The sequence below is a fragment of the Heliangelus exortis genome, chromosome 2 (genome assembly GCF_036169615.1).
Source record: "Heliangelus exortis chromosome 2, bHelExo1.hap1, whole genome shotgun sequence".
Classification (NCBI taxonomy): domain Eukaryota; kingdom Metazoa; phylum Chordata; class Aves; order Apodiformes; family Trochilidae; genus Heliangelus; species Heliangelus exortis.
In genome coordinates, this window is record NC_092423.1 from 27,923,976 (window position 1) to 27,945,245 (window position 21,270).

At 40.1% G+C, this 21,270-nt stretch overlaps 2 protein-coding genes across 2 annotated transcripts in view; one reads left to right on the forward strand and one right to left on the reverse strand.

The window, feature by feature from the left end:
• The first annotated feature begins 291 nt into the window (after positions 1-291).
• Positions 292-9,468, forward strand: LOC139792267 (wnt inhibitory factor 1-like). The gene is made up of 5 exons (XM_071735340.1): positions 292-578; positions 4,288-4,383; positions 6,592-6,696; positions 7,481-7,576; positions 9,155-9,468. The coding sequence occupies exons 1-5, from the start codon at positions 341-343 to the stop codon at positions 9,262-9,264; spliced, it is 645 nt and encodes a 214-aa protein (XP_071591441.1). The 5' UTR covers positions 292-340; the 3' UTR covers positions 9,265-9,468.
• A 4,889-nt stretch (positions 9,469-14,357) lies between these two features.
• VWDE (von Willebrand factor D and EGF domains) overlaps positions 14,358-21,270 on the reverse strand; it is a 38,718-nt gene continuing 31,805 nt past the window's right edge. The window contains exons 25-31 of the mRNA XM_071735345.1: positions 21,040-21,135; positions 20,606-20,701; positions 20,043-20,138; positions 19,852-19,947; positions 18,492-18,587; positions 17,849-17,952; positions 14,358-16,290 (exon numbers count right to left, since the gene is read on the reverse strand). Coding sequence (XP_071591446.1) covers positions 16,270-16,290; positions 17,849-17,952; positions 18,492-18,587; positions 19,852-19,947; positions 20,043-20,138; positions 20,606-20,701; positions 21,040-21,135 — 605 coding nt within the window. The 3' untranslated portion in view covers positions 14,358-16,269. The remainder of the gene's footprint in view (positions 16,291-17,848; positions 17,953-18,491; positions 18,588-19,851; positions 19,948-20,042; positions 20,139-20,605; positions 20,702-21,039; positions 21,136-21,270) is intronic.

The window sequence follows — 21,270 nt, forward strand, 5'->3', positions numbered from 1 at the left end:
TGCTTCATCCACTGCGGCCGAGTCCTCCGGGCACCCCAGCCTGCCTGACAGGAGGCCACTACCGGCGCCGCTGGCCCTGCCCGCGCTCCCGTAGCCCGCTGGCTGTCGGGGACACCCGGGTGGGGCTTCCAGCCGCCGTGACACGCCGAGGGGGGCGGCGAAGCGAGGCGGGGGGAGGCCGGCGCTGCCGTGGGGGGTGAGGAGGAGGAGGAGTGGAAAAGATCAGAGAAAGGGAAAGAGAGGGGGGCGTGAAGGAGCCGGGGGGGTGAAAGAGGAGCGAGAGGAGAGGAGGCGGCCGCGGGGAGCCCCAGACAGCGGCTACCGGCGGGCGAGGCGGGTCATGGCGTGTCGGGACGGCGGCGGCGGGGTGCAGGTGCCCCGCCTGCTGCTCTGCCTGGCGCTGTGGGGGCTGTGTCACGGCGGCGAGGCCGGCGCTGTGCCTGCCCGCGGGGCCTCCCTGCCCTTCGGCTTCGGCCCGCCGTCCGCCTGCAGCCCGCGCTGCCAGCACGGCGGGCTCTGCCTCGGCAACGGCACCTGCCTCTGCTCCAAGGGCTACGAGGGCGAGCTCTGCCAGCACGGTAACAGCACGGCCTCGCCCGGAGCTCGGGGGTGCCGCTGAGGGGGGAAGGGTGGCGGGTTGCGGTGGGCCCGTCGGCGAGGAGCTACCGTGGGGTGATGGAGGGCGGGGAAAGGTGAGAAGCGCCGTGGGTCGGCGGAGCCCTGCGGCGTGACCCACACCGCCTGCCCGCGGCTGGACCGACCTGCGTGGGGTCAAGCGTTTTGGGGCTGAACAGGGCTGGGCACCGGTACCTCTGTGAGAGCTCTCGGAGCTCTTGGCCTTCCTGCAGGGAATCCCTCAGGGAAGGTCTGGGAAGCTGGAATGTGAATGTGGTAGGTGTGGGTTGGATTCCAGGGAGGATGCAGAAAAGGTGAAGTGGAAGAAGAGGGGTAGTGACTGCTGGTTTCTGGTGAGGTGAGGCAAGGGCACAACCAAGAGCCAGATCCTTCATGAAGACACTTGGGCAGGGGATAGGTCCTGTCCCAGCCATATTGTCAATAGGTTGTGTTGTATCGTTTGAATGTTGGGTAAACGTCCACTTACTGGAAAGACTTCTGCATCAGCTTTCTTTGATGATTTTCTCTGTGTGTATTTAAATATTCACCTGTGTAAGGAATGGTGCTTTTAGGGGCTTGGTAGTTTCCTGAGCCTGACCCACAGACCCAACTGTACATCCCATTTCTATGGCAGGAGACTTAAAGATAGGGTACAAGGAACTCTCTTCCTGTTGGTTTCCCAGGGGAGACAAAGTATCTCTGAAAATTTTGCCCAACATGCAAAAGTAAACACTGCTGAGAAGAGTATCAGCTTAAACAGTGTTTAATGTAACATTAATTTCCTATTATTTTCTTCAAAAGTTTAACTGCAAAGAGCACTCTGGCTAATAATTGCTAAAACCCACTCCATATCAGTATATATTCTTTTGCTTTGCATCTTGTCGTGTATGAAGATGTAATATAATTTGTATAGTATTTCTTTGAGTTCTCAATGCCCTTCATCTAAAATGTGATTATTTTTTAAAAATCTGAGCTATGTTGCTGAAAATTTCATTCAGCACAGCAATAATTCATGGAGTGTTGTTTTATTTAGAAGCTAAGGCTAGCAGGTGGTGACAAAAGATGTATAGCTAATGTGCTCCATAGTGGGGATGGGTAAGTATGAATCCAAACAGCTAGGTCCTAGATATTTTGAGGCTTAGAGAAGGTATGAAAGACTGTTAAGAGAAGCAGATCCATTCTAGAGAGGTGAGGTGATTTTAAGGCAATCACTGAATGCTTTTTCTGGTATGGTCATCAATGCAGAAAAAAATGCGTAAGTTGAGGTTTCATCTCTTGTTCTGAGATCTCTTGTTTCTTCCTCCCTCTCACCAAAAATATAGAAATAATGGATGAGACCTGCCTCTCTGAATAGGGGTGAGGGGCTGCGGAGTGTGTGTTTTTCAATTTTGCATTGTCAGTGGAGTTAAAATACATTTCTGCTGTCTCTAGCCTTTTCTGGCTATTGAGATGGCTTAGAGGGGAAGGTGAAAAATCTGTAATTAACAAAAAGTGAAAAGAATTTAGCTACAGGTGTAGGCAGTTTAGAAAAAGTTGTATTTGGTCTTAAGCAGGTGGTCTTCAAAGTTACTTGAATTTGTGATTAGTGACCACATGCAGCTAGTTATGTACACAGATGCTATGTTCATTGTGGGGTTTGGAATACCCCAGCCTGTGGGACTGAAAAACATGGAGGGGAAAAGTTGGACAAGGTTTCTATAGGACTGGTTCTCTCTAGTTGGGTGGGTTGTTCAGTGTTTTTCCCAATTAACTTTCTTGCTCAGAGGGTGATTGCAAATTACATAAGTCAGGTGTACAGTGCTTCTGGTGGGCTCAACTGTAGTAGCTGTGAGTATTCCAAAGAGGTCTCTGAACAGAGGGGTATTGTAAAGTACTTCAGGGTGCTCTCAGCATAAGAGGCCACTGGTTGCATGTTGTGCTGTGAAGCTGCCCATCAGATCACTCCCATTCCCTGGAGATACATTCTTGCTTATCTTAAAAGTCTGAGCGGAGATGTTTTGGCAAAGGATTAAAAAAAAATACAAGGAAAAGCAGTACAGGTTGGAGGATTTCAGGACTATCTTTAATTCTTTGACACAGCCCCTGCCCTTTATTGAAATCCGTGCTTTATAAAAGGTATGTGCCTGATGGAAAGACTTTTTTCAGCTCTCTTCTAAAAATTACATGTTTTGCATAGAAAAGTATTGAGCACTTCAAATGGCAAAAGCAGTTGAGAACAGTAGAATAGGTTCACAGTACTGCATGCAGGTACCCTCTTGGGATATTATTGCTATTCTCTTGTTTTTTAAATCCATTTCATGCCAGTGCTTCCCACTTGCAATGCTTTATTTGTGCAAGTGGTATATTTAAGTATTAGATCCTCACAGCAGGGCTGCTCTCACTCTGTAACTTGATGGTGATGTTAAGATAGCACTGCCATATTAGCATCTTTTAGCATAAAGAGGTAAAATAAACTTTATAAAACTGTGTGAAATAACACAGAAGTAGTTTTTCTTAAATTGAGAGCATTTCAAATTAACTGAAAGCATCTGATAAAAAACCAGTTATGCAGAGCTGAGTGTTGAGTGGTTCTTTCATACATGTCTGTGTCCTTTATTTGCATGCAAATACTCATTCTGCAGATACTAATGTGGAAAGTACTTTATTCTTCAGTAGGGTTGCTCAAGAGTGCAAGAAGAATGAGGACAAAATCAGTACCATGTTATTTACTGCTTGTCTTTTTCCTTTTCTTCCATTTCAGGTTTCTTACCCATACAGTCAAAGGATAAAACAAAGTGCAGAGAACTCATCTGACACCTGCAGTTAATTCAGATGAGACTCTCTGAAACATATGGGTTTCTAAAAATCTGTGTGTGAATAAGCAAACATTTTGTCAGACACCAGGGCTGATTCAGGAATGATTTATGAGTATCAATATGTGATAAGTCATTTATTGTCAATCTGACTGGAGTTACCTAGGATTTTGCAAAATGAAGATTTTTATTTGTACCTTATCCAATTTGTCCAGGCTGTCAGCAATGAAAAAGTTGCAGAATCTGTGATGATCATGGATACTTTTGTCATAACTGTAATTATTTGTAGGGGGAATAGTTACATTTATCTCAGATTATATCTGAACACAACATTTCAGAAAGGTTTGTGAGAGATCAACTGCGGAAAAAAAAAAGAGGGTGGAGAAGAGGGAAGTGCTGACTTGCTTCTGAAGGTATTTTAGAGAATAGGCATGATGAAATGAGCATGTAGTTTTTCTGGAGAGGTATGTAGTCTGATATTAAATGTTAAGAATCAGAAAGTGCCACTGAAGCTGTAACATTTTTTAATGAATCATTTCTTCTTATCACCTCTTTTCTCATCTTTAATTTCTTCACTTCAGTTATCAAGAACTTCTTTTTTGTTCCTTTCCAATATATGTCTCTCTCTCTCTTCTATTCTGTCTCAGATCCAAAAGCTTCCTTAGTTTTGAGTGTTTAAAAGCTTAAAATGGTGATCTCTGTACAGGGAAACAATTTCACCTGGTTGGCAATGTGGGATGGTAAGGCAGATAATCTTAGGAACTATAGAGAAAAACTTGAGCTTAGGGGCTAAAATAATGTTGGTTTCTTATGTACTTAAGTTATAATTCTGCCGAGCTTCACCAATATTTCACCAAGCTTTGTTTGTTGTCTGTTACAGCAACATGTTATCCAAAATGCAAGAATGGTGGAGAGTGCCTCAGACCTGGAAAATGCAGATGTCCCCCTGGATATGGGGGTAGATACTGTCATAAAGGTGAGCAAAACCCAAACAAATTTTAGCTTGGAAAGACAAGTTTGAACCCAGACAAAACTAATTTGGTGCTTCTTAGGTCTAGGATTTAATGCACTTTGAAACAATTATCATAATTCCTTAGACTTCTGACCATACTGTCAGAAAATACTTGGCCTAGAGGCTCTGCACGCTTGCAGGAGAATGGGCTGAATTGTGTTGTGAGAATCTGAGATAATTTTGTCCCTTTGAAAAAAACCCTTCTCTATGTGTTATGTAAATATTTGGCTCAGCTCCATAAGGAGTCTTTCTAAATAATTTAATGAGTTGTATAGATTCACATTTCTGCATTAGGTGGCTGAAACTTGTGTAACATCTGCAAGATGGGAATATTAAGGACAAGTTGCTAAAGATGCAAGTGACAATGTCTTGTCAGTAGGTGATGGGAGATGACAGAGATGCAGAGCAGCTAAGAGCAATTTATATGGGTTTGTGAAGCCTACTGAAGACATACATGGATTGGGAAAGAAAACCCAAGAAAAAACATTGTTATAAATTAATTAGAATACTGATGATAACTTGAGTTCTGGGATAGAAGGGGAAGCAAACTTGAAAGAATTTGAGGGGAAAATGATATTGTAGGCAAGATGATGATGTTGTAGGCAACATCTCTCTCTCTCAAGAGAGAGAAGAAGAAAGCTGTTTTCATTTCAGAAGAAAAGCCTCAACCTGGCCCTTAAAAATTTTTTACAAGTTCTCTTTGAACTGATGTTGATAAATTAGTTGGGCAGTCATCACTTTTCTGAGAAGAATTCTGTCTAGCTGGTCAGAGCAGCTAGCAACACCTCATGGGATTCTATATTTATGCTTGGTGTTTATTCTATGGGCATTTTTGTTATTTCCTTCAAATGTGAAATAGCTGATGGAGTTTACTTGGAGTGTAACCTATTACATGCTAGGGGAAGGAACTCAGCTGGCTTCTTCAGCTCTCTGGATTCTTGTCATTGGTTTGTCTGGAGTGGGGTTTTGCTTTTTTCTTGTTGTTTGTGAGGGGTTTTTTTGTTTGTTTGTTTTGTTTTGTTTAAATAAAGTTGTATATAATATTTTTTGAAGAAAGCATGACCTGAGTGTATCTAACTTGGTAACATCTACGTCTGCAGAAGCTTACACTGTAGCTCTGGGATGTTATTGAGACTGAATGAGAATTCAACTGCCAATGATTTGATACTGATATTGCTAACATTATAGAGGAATAAGAGAGATGAGCAAGTGTCTTTTAATGCAGATCTGTATAACATGATGTTGTATAAAGCATTGGGAAATAACTGTCCATTGTGAGTAGAAGTAACAGTGTTGACACCAATGAGGTAAACTGGATCATGGTCAGAATAATTTCCCAGCAAAAGGATTTATTTTTTTTAAAAGCCAACTGGAAGTGTAGGTTCATGAAGTCTGTACAGAAGAGGGAACTTGACCTTCTCAGAAGAGCCCTAGAAGGAAGGTGAGAGGTGCTACTTAAATAGGAAAATACTTGTGAAAGGATGCATTTGATTGTATAGAACAGTAATTATTCCCTATTTCAATGATGGCATACACCAGAGTTTATAGCAGTCATATGTTTCGTATAAATAATGCTTCATTAATGAGGCTTTCAGGGCTTTGATGTGTAGAACTGTTCTGGAATGAGGAGGCTGACTTAAGATACTTGTCAATCTTTGGGGAGGCACCACTTGACTATAGTCACCAGCTCATCTGTCAAAATAATAGCCACTTTTTCCTCTTGTTATGTGTAGGTCCTGCCAGGTAAGAAAATATATGAATCCTTGACCACATTTTACTGACCTACCAGCTGTGATTTGGCAAGATCAGTAAGAATATGCATGTCAGTAATTTGAGGACTGGTGTAGCTGAACAGCTGGTTCACAGCTGGGGAGGATCTCTGGCACAGAGATAATCATGTTTGTTTGCTGGTACTCTCAGGCTAAGTGCTCAACAAGCTTTCAAGTACATGCTTAATTTTAGCTGCATTTTCAGTTGGCATTTGCAGACTTGGTTCTGTCACCCTCACTCTTTCCCTCCATATGGAACTGTGCCTTGCTCTTGAAAGTTGAAGTTTTCAGCCTTTGCAGATGTGATAAAAGAAGCAGTTGATGAGAAACCAGCTGTTTAATGATAATTATTTGAATTCCTATGCTGCTGCTGAAATGTGCTGCCTATGCTGTTCTTCCACAGTAAGCTGTGAAGGAGGCTGCCAAAATGGTGGGGAATGCATCTCTGTCAATGGAGTTGTGAAGTGCCTTTGTGCTTCTGGCTGGACAGGATCAAGATGCCAAGAAGGTGGGAATCTGCATTCATGTGCTTTGTTTGTAACATAGATAACTTAAATGCTAAGAGTACCTAAGGCCTGTAAACAAGTCCTGATGGCAGTCTGAGGAGAGGGCACTGGAAATAGAAATTACGTGCTGGATACCTCATTGGAGTAGTCTCAGGTTGCTATCACTGCATTCTCAAGAGCAGAATTTTTCTTACTCATTTAGTTTGTACTGAAAATAATACAAAACCCCCAAACCAAATTAAACTCCATCTTTGCAGGTTAACTGAAGAATTAAGTTTGAAGGAACTCTTCTGTCAGTTAAAATGCCTGTATTACTTTTCTATTAAATAAGGATAAAAAGGTGACATTATCAATGGCATGGGTTATTCACAGTGCCTTATGTATTTACATAATGAAAATATTAATAAAATATTAATAAAAATATAACTGCAGTAACAAAAACATTTTAAAGAATTTAACAAGCTAATAACTATGGAAATGTCATCCCATTGCTATAGAAATGAAGGACCTGTACTATTGGTGCATACTCAGATAGTGTCAAATTATTTTGCATTAAAGTGTCTATCTGCTAATGTTTAAACCAAAATTCTTAACACAGTACATCTATATCTTTTTACATTTCCATGGTTCAGGAAATGCCTTTATAGTTATACCAGTTGAGTATCTGGCCTGGAAGAAGATTAGTTTTGCCCCTTTGATTTGTATCATCCTGAATCTTTCATTCTGTCAGAAATCTTTTATATCAATTTTATAAATCCTGTTGACTTACCCATCCTTTTCTTCTAGCAATTTGTCCTCAAGGTTGTCGGAATAATGGAGCTTGTGTGGCTCCTGGGATTTGTAGCTGTCCAGCTGGATGGGTTGGTGGAGCATGTCACTTAGGTAAAAGACTTCTGACATTTTTTGTTTACCCTTTTCTTTACTTGTTTGATTTAGCAATATAGTGTTCAACTCTTCAGTGCCTGACAAAACTGCTAGGAAAGTATCTTAAAATAGTAAATGAGACCTGCTGGGGATCTTACAAGTACTCACAAAGAATAGCTGGCTTTTCAATTTGGTCAGAAAGACAGAACTTTTCTAGTTTTAAGTAAATTCAGATTCACATTTTGGTTGTCACAGAATTCATTACTTGGTTTGTCTTGGCTGTAGTTCTGAAGTATTTCCTATAAACCAAGTATAAAGAACTAAAATCTGCCATTACAGAAACCCTATCAGTACTGATGTGGGTTAGAAGCTTCATTAAATTTTATGGGTGTGGAAAATTGAAACTTGCTTCTCACTTGTAGGAAAAGTCAGCAGAATCAACTCCAGATGCTCATAAAAGAGTAAGAAGAAGCAGGCTGTAATCAGGATTAGTACTGATTGACATTCTTGCTGAACAACCACTTTCATTTTCCCATATTTTGATTCACAAAAGCAGGTGATGATTATAAAAACCTCAATCTACCCTTCCCTGCCCAGGGCCTTGTGTGCTCATATCTGCACTACCCTGATGCTAAAGGCAATAATCCTGAGACTGTCAAAAGGAAAGTTATTTTTGTTTTTTCTTTGGGAAACTGAAATAAAGCTCATCTAAAGGTTGGTTTTGAAGTTGATATGTTAGGTGCAGTCTCCTGATTAAGTCCTCTGCAATTGTAATTTTTCTGTGGCTTTGGGAAGGCAAATCAGCTAATGTGAGTTCTGCAATATATCTAGTTAAGCAAACATTAACAAAATAATACTTTCCCATTTGACCAGTAGAATGCTTGTCCTTTGTATTCATCAGTGTCTCAAGATGGAGGGTGATATTAAAAGTTAAATATAAGAGATGTAGAGAACTTACAAAATGCTCCATTCTCTCTGTTCTCTGCACCAGCAAAAAAAAGTAGAAATGTTCAGGTTCTTAATGTCAAAATATTCACTATCCCTAAACTAACTAGGTTTGCATCCAGTTGGTACAGATGCTCAAAAGCAAATTGCAGCCCCTGGTTTGTTAACTGAACTGGTGTGTAAATGGGGGACGACTGAAGTTCTGCCCATTCAGTCCTCCTCTGACCTTCTTGTGGGGAGAGGGGGAACAGAAGGGCAGAGTGTGATCATCAGCTCGTATGTGGCAAGTGTTTTCTCATAGATCCAAAAGCTGGCTTGGATAAGTTTTTGCAGGAATTTTTACTGTTCCCTCACTTCTGTGGCATCATCCATCTCAAAAATAGCCTGTGCCTTAAAGAACAACAGAAATGGCAATATTTTAAAAGGGGAATGGAGCACGAATAAGACTAGATGTACTGGGGCTGTATTCCAGTGAAGGCCATGATGCCATAAATTGAGAGGCATTGCTTTTCAGTTCTTCCATTATGCTTTTATTTATACTGTCCCAGTGTGGTCACCAGGGAACAATTCCTGGTAGTAGAGTGAGACAAAAAAGAAAAATGATCTTGTGTTGTTCTGAAGACATACTGTGTACTTGGTGTCCCATTTCAGCTGTATGCAAACTACCTTGTCAGCATGGAGGGAAATGCATAGCTCCAAACGTGTGCAGATGTCGACTGCCATACTCTGGTCTACAGTGTACAAAGAAAAGGAAGGAATGAAGCAACTTCAGCTGCATTTTCTTTGTGTAACTCTTCGTGTGGAGGTGAAATCTGCAGCAGTGGGGGATGTTAAAGCAAACATGGTAGCTGATTTCAGATATCTTTTTGTTTTCATTATACTAAGAAAATTCTTTTTGGTATGAAAGAAAAGTATTGCTGATTGTGATAAAGCTGGCAAAAGTATCCAAGTGTGTGTAGTGTATGGCACACATTTTCTTCTGTTCTTTTTTTTTAATTTGTAAGCCAAAGTACTATACCTTGGTTGATGCAGCTGACCTTGAAATAAAATTTATTCCTCAAATAAAACTACTTCAGAATTGATCTGTAGTCTTGTTTTTGATTCCTCCCCCTCTGACTAGAATTATTACATTATATAAATGATACGGTTCTTAAAAACACATGAAACAAAATGTCCTTAATTCAGATCAACAGATGTGGATTATTTCAAGTATAATTTACCTTCAGTAACATTGCACAAGTGCAAGAGGAAACTTGCAGTTTACATCTTTCTAGAACACCACCAGACTGCAAAGCATCTTAAAATCCTGGTTATTGCTTTATCTATGCTTCCTGCTCTTCTCCCCTAGTCATATCTGGGTCTTGCTCAGTTAAGCAGTATTTTAAAAACTAATACAATACTTGTTCAGACAGTTCCACTGTTACTTTCTAAAAGCTTAATCCACCCTGATACCTTGAAGAGTCCTTATCTTGACTAATTCTACAATCACATTATCTGATCATCTCTCACATTCCAATCATTTTCTTTCCTTATCCCAGTATGATAGGGAAATGTGTTATCTCCCTTCAGGAGATGTAGGCATTGATGATTCATTCCCATTCAAGCTTGTGTTGTTACAGGAGCAATGTAATGGGAGGCTACAGACTGGCAGTCAGGAAAGGTGTCTGTCCCAGATCACCTGTGTGCAGGCTGCTGAGGATTGTCTTCTGGATGTGCTCCTGTTTGGCCTCATTTAGCTGTTCCCACAGAATGGTCATGGTTGGCAAAGACCTCTAAGATCACCACATCTAAACGTCAATTATTGGAGCCTTTTGAGCAGGCTGTAGATCACACTGAGGCTCCTGTGTGTGTTGTTCTGTGTCTCAACTGTGCTCTCTCTTAAATGATCGGGTGACCCGCCTGGTGGATGAGGGGAAGGCTGTGGATGTGGTCTACCTGGACTTCAGCAAGGCCTTTGACACCATCTCCCACAGCATTCTCCTGGAAAAGCTGTCAGCCCACAGCTTGGACAGGGGCACTCTGTGCTGGGTTAGGAACTGGCTGGAGGGCCGGGCCCAGAGAGTGGTGCTGAACGGGGCTGCATCCAGTTGGCGGCCGCTCACCAGTGGTGTCCCCCAGGGATCAGTGTTGGGATCAGTTCTATTTAATATCTTTATAGATGATTTAGATGAGGGGGTTGAGTCCATCATCAGCAAATTTGCAGATGACACTAAGCTGGGGGGGGAGTGTGGATCAGCTGGAAAGCAGGAGGGCTCTGCAGAGGGACCTGGACAGGTTGGAGAGTTGGGCTGATTCCAATGGGATGAGGTTCAACAAGGCCAAGTGCCGGGTCCTGCACTTTGGCCACAACAACCCCATGGGGAGCTCCAGGCTGGGGACAGAGTGGCTGAGAGCAGCCAGGCAGAAAGGGACCTGGGAGTCTGGATTGACAGGAAGCTGAACATGAGCCAGCAGTGTGCCCAGGTGGCCAGGGAGGCCAATGGCATCCTGGCCTGGATCAGGAACAGTGTGGCCAGCAGGTCCAGGGAAGGGATTTTTCCCCTGTACTCAGCGCTGGTGAGGCCACACCTCGAGTACTGTGTCCAGTTCTGGGCCCCTCAGTTCAGGAAGGATAAAGAGGTCCTGGAGCGGGTCCAAAGGAGGGCAACCAGGCTGGTGAAGGGACTCCAGCACAAGTCCTATGAGGAGAGGCTGAGGGAGCTGGGGCTGTTCAGCCTGGAGAAGAGGAGGCTCAGGGGAGACCTCATCACTCTCTACAACTCCGTGAAAGGAGGTTGTAGCCAGGTGGGGGTTGGTCTCTTTTCCCAGGCAACTCTCAGCAAGACAAGAGGACATGGTCTCAAGTTGTGCCAGGGGAGGTTTAAGTTGGACATTAGAAAGAATTTCTTTACTGAGAGGGTGCTCAAGCATTGGAATGGGCTGCCCAGGGAAGCAGTGGATTCTCTGTCCCTGGAGATATTTAAAAAGAGACTGGATGTGGCACTCAGTGCCATGGTCTGGTAACTGCAGCGGTAGTGGATCAAGGGTTGGACTTGATGATCTCTGAGGTCCCTTCCAACCCAGCCAATTCTGATTCTATGATTCTATGATTCTATAATTCTATGAAAGTCTACAGTTGAGGAAGGTCAGGCAAAACATGGAAATTGAATCACTCAACTTTCTGAATGATGCCCATATACATTTTTTTAAAAGAGATAGATTTTTCATTTGCTTCTAGGTGAAACTGGATCTTTTGGTGGGAAAATTTTAACTATTCATCACTTTAGTCATTTGCCTATGCATTATTTTAATCTACTTGATGGAATAATGATATATGTGATTATAAGCTCCCTTACCAGTACATACAGCTTTCATAGGTAGAGTGACATATATGGCCATGTCTCTCCAGCAATTACAAGCCACTGAGCACTGACAAGAAGCAAAGGAAATGGTTTTTTGTCTCAAAGGCAGGAGACAGAGTAAGAGAAGTGTGTATTTTTTGTGCAGCTTTTGCTGTGATAGACAATATTTCAGACAGGCTGGTAAAAAAAAATGTTTCATCTTGTTTCACGCACAGAACAAGATGATTTAATCAACTGTTCTGGAGTAGCCTTCAGGATGATGAAATTCTGTGTCACAGTTCACTCTAATAATCATGGCATAATTTGGGAATTCAGGAGTTGAGCCAAATACCTCAGATGACATAATGGTTGCAGGAAAGTGAATGGGAAAAAGTTAATTGTCTCAGACCCACGACTTCAGAGTAAATGAGCAGAAGTATTTAAATGAAAAGAACCATAATCTCTCAGTATTGTTCCTGAAAAGACTGACTTCTACTAATAAAGCCAAAAGTTACTATAATGGTGATCAGAAACCAAGAGACATTAGCATCATTAGGAGCAGAAGACAAGGAGTAGCCAGTGAGAGAAACCTGTAATTGGTGTCTCTGAGCTGGCCAGAACAAATGCTAATTTAAATAGTTCCCTGTTTAGAAATGACTGAAATAAGTAAGCAGTAGTTTGATGGCCTGCAGAATGTGATGGCATAGTTTAGAACTACTGCTTGAATGTAGCACCATCTACTGGCTGCAGAACTTTTCACTGGGGGTTTTTTTGTTTTAAGAAAAATCATTTAAATCACTGCAATATTTTAACTGAGTTATAAAAGTGAATTTTCTTATATTTATTTTAAGGTAGAAAAGTTGCAGACTGTATTATTAATGACAGTCCGGGTCCCCAAATTACTATTTTCATAGTGCCACATATATTTACTACAAGAGCTGTCAGTATTCTTCATCTTTGGTTTGTTTCCCACTCACTGGAGGACTGAACATACTAGTTACAGCACATAATGTTTGGAGCTAGATATATCATCCTGTGAAAAGCTCCTTATGCATGCAGCTCAAAGGTCGAGAAAAATTATACAGAAAAGTTATTTCCCCTATTTATTAAAGCTAACTGCAATACCTTACACGGATGCTCTGATTTTCACTAAAAACAACTGGGAAAACTGGTAGTGCACTCATTGTGGTTTTGGTATTCTGTCTGTTTTGGAGTATGTGGGAATTTTATTTTGCTTGCATGTACATTTGACCATTTATATTTCTTATTGTAAGTGGCTGTAGCAAGAATGGAGGTACATGGTTCATCTGCAAAATATTCTTTAGTAAATAATTGAGCTGTGGGTGAAAGTTGAGTAAAATGACCCAAAATTGCCAATGTGATACCTTTATACAAGGGAAACAGCCACTACCAACATTTTCTAACCTCTGTGTTTGGCTTTTGTATATATATGCAGGTGTTATTTTTTTTAATTGAGAATTTAAACTTGGATTTTCCCATCTGAGCAAGTAACGGGGTGGATATAGTGAATTTTATACTGATTTACTTTAGAATTTGAGCTGACTCGTCTTCGTGGGTTTGCTTTGGTAGACAGAAATGTTAACTCACTTTCTACTCTCATCTATGAGATTATATAATTAAGTTTTCCAAAAAGAAAGAGATTTTCACATGAGGCCCACTTTTTGGTTTGGTTCTTTTGTTTTGTTTTGGTTTTTTTTCAAATCGTAGCCAACATAGATACAAATGTAGGAAACAGTCCTTGCTAAGATCTGTGGTAACTTCTGTGATATGAGTCCTTGCTTCAGAAAACATTCATTATACTGCATTTTAAAAGATCTTTTCAAGAGTATGGGCAATCTCCTAGCTCCATTTAGGAGCCAAGCTCTTGGCTGCAGAGCAATTTCAGTGCAACCAGATAATAAACGGATGATGTATGCAGGTACCTTCCAGCACTCTTTAGTATTTAAAGAAACAATGAAAAAAAAAATCAGTGAAGATACCTCTGTTCTATCTAATGTGCTAAGAATCATGCCAAGATCTCCAGTTTGGCACAAGTTGCCCTTTGTTCCATCAGGGTGGAACTCTGGCAGTTCCTGCAGTATGCAGCCCTTCTTCCCCTTTCCAAATCCCCTAATTTCAGATTTTAGAAGAGTATTTTTAACCTGTATACCCAAGCCCTCTATATATGCTTCCACCTCTTGTTAAAAACAACTTTACTGCATTGTTGCCATGTGCATTCTGATTACAGTGAATTCTGTTCCATGTGCATGGTGGATAACCTAGTAACAAAATAGTTTCAACTCATCCCATAAATACCAGGCAGTTTTAAAGTAACAGTCTGTCTTTATGCATGTACTAGTAATTTTTTTGCTTCCTGTGCTTGCTGGAAAATAACACAGCTTAGCACTTAGCATTTTTAACTACTGTAGCAAAACTCTGGATGTGCTTTTGTTGACACAGCTTGCATTTGGAAAATGTAAAAGAAATAATTTCTGCCTTTAGAAACACTGAAGATAAATGTGAAATGCTAAAAGTTATGTTTATAAAAACCTCTTTATTCAGCCTGGAATCCTAGAAAGGCACATAAATTGGTTCAGTTTTCTTAATGGACGGCTGCACAAACTCATTAACCAAAGTACCATTAACAGTGTTCCTGGCAGATGTTATCTCTCTCTCTTTAGCTCAATATCTGTGTAACTGACACATGGAATGGGAGTTATTACAATATCAGATTATGTGATATTGATGTGCTTGCATTTTAAAAACATTTTCAGAACCTTGTGTATTCAAAGCATCATTCTGAGGCAGCAGTTCCAATAGCTAGTCAGCTTTTGTGCCCAGAGATCTTTGTGAGATGTGAGAAAGGAATCAGTTCAAGTGTAGTAGGTTTTAAACAATACAACAGTTCCAAGCAGATGTAGTTATTAGCCACTGTGGAAACTTAAAATACAAGAGGGAAATTGAAAACATTTTTTAAATACACCAGTCAGGCACATGGAAATCCATCAGGTATCATCCTGGAATGAAGATGAGTCCTCAGAATTATAGCTTACTTTGCAAAATTACTTAAGAGGGCTATCAAAAGGTGAGCAGGAATCTAGGCATAGAGCTGATAACAGTGATGATTTGGCATTCAGCACCCCAGAGCTGAAGAAAATGGCTAAGGGAGCTCCATTTTCTTGCCATTAAGAATTAGTGTATGTAAATTGAATATTGCTCAGGAGAACAGGAACTCATGACATTTATTTTTGGTTTTATATATCCAAAACAAACAAGTAAACTTCAATGGCTTAGCTAAAGGGACATTTGTATCTATTACCAGAGCTCAGTTGGTTGGGGCAGGAACTGAAATGTCTTTCACAGCTCTACTGGGAGAAGATGGTGGTGCTCTGTAGGAAAAACTTCAGAAAAACTGGAATTTTATTTGTGCAAAAAAACCCCATCTGGCTGTTGGTAGCTGCTAACAGTTCATTGAAGCAATAGGTAATGAAAAAACTGTTTTGTGAAGTTTTTACAAATAATTTCTTATTTAGTTATACATCCTGCATGATGTGTAACAAATTCCTCCTTGCATTAGTTCCTATTTCAAGATTTAGAATGGCTGAAAGTCAAAATTATCTGAGAGTCAAATTCCTCTGAAAGAGTCAGAGACAAAATTTTGCCATCCTACTGAATGCCATCTTAAAACAAGGGCAGAAGAGTCTTAGAGACACAGGAATCATTCCTCAGCTGTGTGACCGTAAATAATGGAGAAGTCAAAACAGAAGAGTTGGTTTCTGGTTCCTGACTACAAAGGCTTACCCTGGGTGAACAAGAATTATTTTCCATCTGGTTGACTGATGCCAGAACATGTGGCCTTGTCTCCACTGCTAGAAGCTAAGCCTTGGTTTAGGTTGCCCCTCCTTCCACATTTCTAGCTTGTCTGTTATAATGATGGATGCAAATACAAGATGAAGAATAATAATAAAGTTTTGTTTTCTCTTCTGGATGCAGCCAAATAATACTTGTGTAAACTATATTTAAAAACAGGTGGTATAATTACAAATGGAATGCTGCCTTCTTTCCTAAAGACACTTGGCAGCTATCACAATCTTGTTCTCACAAAAGAAATCTCCTAGTCCAGTTGACTACATCAAACAAACTGCAAAAATTTGAGTTTGCATTATTCATTAAATCTGTGAGGCCAGTGAAGAATCAAGAGGCTGGGGGGCTTGTGCATGAGGTAGTAAAAAATTATAGAAATATATATATATATGTTTTAATGACTATAAGATTGTTGTATTGAAGCTCACCAAAATTCGTGACTGTAATATGAATCTTCTAAAATAATGCTTCTGGATAACACATTCATTTAAATAAACTCTGTAATTGCCTTCAACTCTCTCACTATTTTCAAGTCTCATACATCCATGCAGCATTGCAGTTTCATGGGTACACTTCTTTTCTTCAACCATGATGCCTTTGTACCTTGGAGAGAAAAAATTAATTAAAAAATTTTAAAAGATAGCTAATGATACAGTCCATTTTTAGACACAGTTTAAGAAGCAATTTTAATGAATCTCTGCTTTCCTGATATGCAGAAATACAACATTAAGTTAAATTTGTGCATATAGTTTGTTTCTTTAAGAAAATGTGCCATTTTAGTCGGTGTGAGACACAGCACTGTCTGACTGATCAGCAAGGTATTTTCTAGATTCAAAATATGCTAATGTTTTGCAGGATGTATTTATGTAAACATTTAAATAAAAAATTATTTATTTTTTAGGCCACATTTTGGGAAATCCATATTACAAACATTATAAGTTTATTATCACAGGATGTGTAGATTTTATTTTCAAAATGTGTATGAGCATTTATTTTTTCAATATCTTAACTGTATTTGCTCCATCTCTAGTATGTTGTCTGCTATCTGACCATGAATAATACTGGCATTGTAGACTGGACTTGATAAAGCAAAAAAAAAAAAGAACTGAACTCCCTGTAGTTTCAACTGGAAGAAAACGAAGCTGGATAAAGTTAGTGCTGTCTCCCCTGTTTTTTCCCAATTTTCACTATATATGCCTACACATCAGGCTACCACATTATTGCTTTTACATTAAAAAACATGATGTGGCAAAGTACTAAAAAAAAAAAAAAAAATAGGAAGGATAGAATATGCTAGTTTGGCTGCAGCAGGAGACCAAAGAACTGAATAGTAAAGAAAACAGTGCAGGTGTGAGCAGTGGCATGTAATTAAAGATGAATGTAAAAGAAAAGCACCAGTGTGCAGAGCTAAAACCAGCTAGGATATATCCCAGCTCCACCAAATGAATTCTACTGGCACCATGAAAGTGTTTAAATATGTTGAAATGAAAAGAAAAGAAACATCACAGATCATGGAAGAAGAATAGAATGCTGTCTACCTCAGATATCACACAAAACATGCAATGAAAAGTTGTAATAATTACATCAGTGAGTGACTGTCAGCACTGAAGCAAAGGAATACAACAGATTGTGACAAAACAAAAAAAAAAGGCCATTATTCACTATAGTGCAAAAAAGTAATGCTATTACCAAAGTAACACTTGGTGATAGGGAACATTTGTATAAAACAGGGATGAACTGAGTGAAACTGTAGTTAGTTGAAAAAGATCAGAGCTTGGCTCGACTTAAGCTAAGAAAAGTCAGAAGTAGGAAACTCTTCCCCAGAAATGGGTCAGATGCTGGAAAAAGAGAACAGCAGTTGTCATGAAGAGGTTAGTTACCAATTCCTGCCACAGATCTTAGGGAATTACTAGATAATCAGCTTAATTTGAAACAAAGAAAATTTACATCAAGTGTAGAAAGCAAGTCTATAAATATTACAAGTCCATAAATTACTGGAATCTGAGTACGAATTTTATGAATTTTCTCTCACTGGCGACTGAAAGGAAGAAATCAGATGAACATATTGGGTGTATTTAGTGCTGCTTCATTAGCCAAGGGTGGGCTAGAAAATTACTCTTAAATTGCTGTATCTGTGATGGTGTCATGGCTCCACATGTACCTGAATTTTCTTCCCACAGAGGACTCCAGAATAGCCAGGACGACAAGAACATACATTAGGTGATACACACGTGCCTCCAAACAGACACTTCTGGTTGCACACAGCTAAAACAAGAGGTAGATACTCATGAAAAACAACTTGGTGAAGGAAGAGTGGCTACTAGGCATACTTCTGCTCGCTGAGAACTCGGTATGTAACTTCAGTGTAAGACAACTCTACAGTCATGCATAGCCAGGAATGTTCTTATGTCTATCCCACCCCTCTTAAGCTTTGATGTAGATTTAATATGGGAACACGCTGAAGGCACAAATGAGACTGAGTGAGGGACTTCAGTGAGGTCTTTTTTTAGCACATCTTAATAATTCAGGCTATTGCCTTGGGCTCTCTGGCCTGTTGGAGCAGCATGAGGTGTTAGAGCAAGCCACTGCATCCTGCTGTGGCCCCAGGCTACCATCATATTCTAGAGGGCTTCCGAACAAGCAGAGAAATCTGTACTCTTTATCCTGACTTTGACACTAATTTGGGTTAAAATACAACCAAGGTATAAGACTTCTAGGCACTATGTACAAGCTGAAGACTTCTAGGCACTTCTAGGCACAGTAACTGAGCTGAAGCAAGAGGTTTCAGGTCACATCATTCTTACGTGTTTGACACTGGATTCCTTCCCACTGTGGAGGACAATGACACGTACTCGGTCCAATACACTCCCCACCATTCTTACATTCCTGAAGACAGATTGCTGCACAGACATCATCACAAACTTTGGTTATATCCTAAGAGATTATTTTTACTTATTATTTACATTTCAGGATGCCCACAAGAGGTTGAGTGCTTTTCATACACAAGAGACACATCATCTTCACTGAAAATCTGTCTAAGATCAACAGTATATTGAAAAAGAGAAGTAACAAGAAACATAAAGCCCTACAGCCAAAGCATGCATTGAGATGGTCTCATGAATCACAGATTGGCACAAAAGCCTGAAACACTGAAGGCAATCAGCACCACTAAATGGCTTTGTTCTTCCCAAATTAACCTTTCTAAAGCCCACACTTTAGTGGAAGATCTCTTGTTTGTCATGCAACCTAACATACAGCGAATCAACTCATAAGCATTTGACCCAAAGTTATTTCCTGTGACCCATTTTTCTGCACATTCATCCCGGCTTATTAAGCCATAATCTAAACCACTATTATTTACCACTGCTTAATTGACTATTTGATAATCAGCTCTCTCTTCCACAGTGTTAACTCCTGTCAATGAGTAATTTTTTTTTTTCCTAGTAATTAGAGAAAGTAATATAGGGAAAGCTGTTTTTCCTCCATGCCATTAGAGAGCTCATTGGCCATATTAATATCTGAACCTTGAGTGATTATTATGATAGATGCTAACACTTTATCTATTGGATTTCTACCACCCATCCTCATGATGTTTTTCATGCAGACTGTGCTTTTATCCCCACTGACACATTTTATCTAGCCACCATCAATATCTTCATTAAGATACGTGACCCACAGCTGTGCTACCATCACAGTCCTGTTTTTTTATTTTTCCTAAAGAGCTTGTGCCCATAGCATCTTCTGTTCCAGTAATTTCCCACTGTTTCCATGATTTTCCAATATTTCACTGTACTTCTTTTCCTATTATACCTGCCTTTTTTTACAGCACAAACTGAAATTCTTTCACTTCATTAACTCATCTCTTTGCAGAAATACAGATGTATTTAGACAAGAACAGAGAAAGAAACAAATACTATTTGCTATACAAGAATTTAAAGATATTTTGGTCTCATGAGTTAGCCATGCTATTAAGATCTGCATGATGTTAGTTCTCCATCCAAAATTCTGCTGTCAAGTTATAGACTTTTGTTTGGTTTTTTTTTCAATGTGTGGATGTTCTTGAGTTCTTTGGCACTAACTTCACATTATTTGTGTGGACAAAGCTGTCCTTTAGTCATGCAATATGTTTTCAACATGTTCTCCTCTTAACTACAAGATACTTACGAGTGTTACATCTTTTTCCTCTCCATCCTGAAGGACAAGAGCAAATGTTTGGCCCTACGCACCTTCCACCATTCATGCACCTTGGCTCACAGACACCTTAAAATCAAAAACATCTGCTGTTTAATGTATTTAACTGATTACAAATTAATCTATTGGTTCTTTTTGGATCCTGGAAGGATTTTAACACTTACTTTTTTCACATCTTCTGCCTGTGTACCCATCAGGACAAGTACAGACATCATTTCTCATGCAATGACCACCATTCTTACAAGGTGGGCTGCAGACAGCTAAAGATACAAACAGGGAGAAAAGGCTGTAGTTTGCACATGATTTAGCAATATAATTCTAGGAAACATGAGTTTACCACTAAAATTCTGATAACTTATACACTATCAGGCCTGTATCAAAAATAGTATCAATGTGGACTGGTGACTATGTCAATAGCAAAGAAAAAATCAGATTGAAAGGGGTCAAGGTTGGCAATGGTATGTCTATATGAGTGACCAGACTGCATGGTATACAATGGATCTGGTTGAACACTGTTGAATAGTTAAGCTGGAGACCAGGAAAATTTTGATTTCCCATTCTCCTTTGACTGAATCAGCCATAAAATCTGAAAAACAATGTAATCTCTTTTGTACAACTTCTCAGGTATGTGACTTGCTTGTGAGTTTTATGTCTTAAGACAATAGTGTCTTCCCACAATCTTCTCATAATGGCAGCAAAGAGGAGAAGGGGAAAAAAATTATATTACCATTCTGACACTGGGCACCAAAGAATCCATATGGACAGAGGCAAACATCTGGCTTGGTACAGGAACCACCATTGAGACACACAGGGTCACATATTGCTGCAGAAACAGGGTCAGGAAGAGTGGAAAGCATGACATCCAAATAAAGCCTATCAAATACATGCTTCTGTTGCAAGGACAGGAATGAAACACCTAAGACAACTTCAGGTAACACCGGTCACATTAAATCTTTACACAGAATTTTAGGATCAATATTAGACTTTCTAGAGGAGCTGTGGGCAGCAGAACTAACACGCAGAGACAAGAGGCAGTGCTGGGCTCTGCTGCAGCAAGCAGCCACCCCACTGCTGCTGTTTGAGCCACATGGTTCCAGATTTCAAACTGTGGGAGGTCCCACACATGATTTTCCAGGCTCATGGAAGTTGCAGGAGTGTTACCTGTACTGCATGTAGGTCCATACCACCCAGGTTTACACTGACAGATGTCTGGAGTAAGACATTCACCACCATTTTCACAGTGTCTGTTGCAAACCACTGCCATCCAAGAAGTTAGGGAAAAACAAAGGAGAAGGAAGGGAAAGAGATGTTACAATGTTACAATGTATGCTGGATTAATTTTTCAGTTCTTTCCCAAATATTAACATTGGAAATAATGTACAATTCCACTAG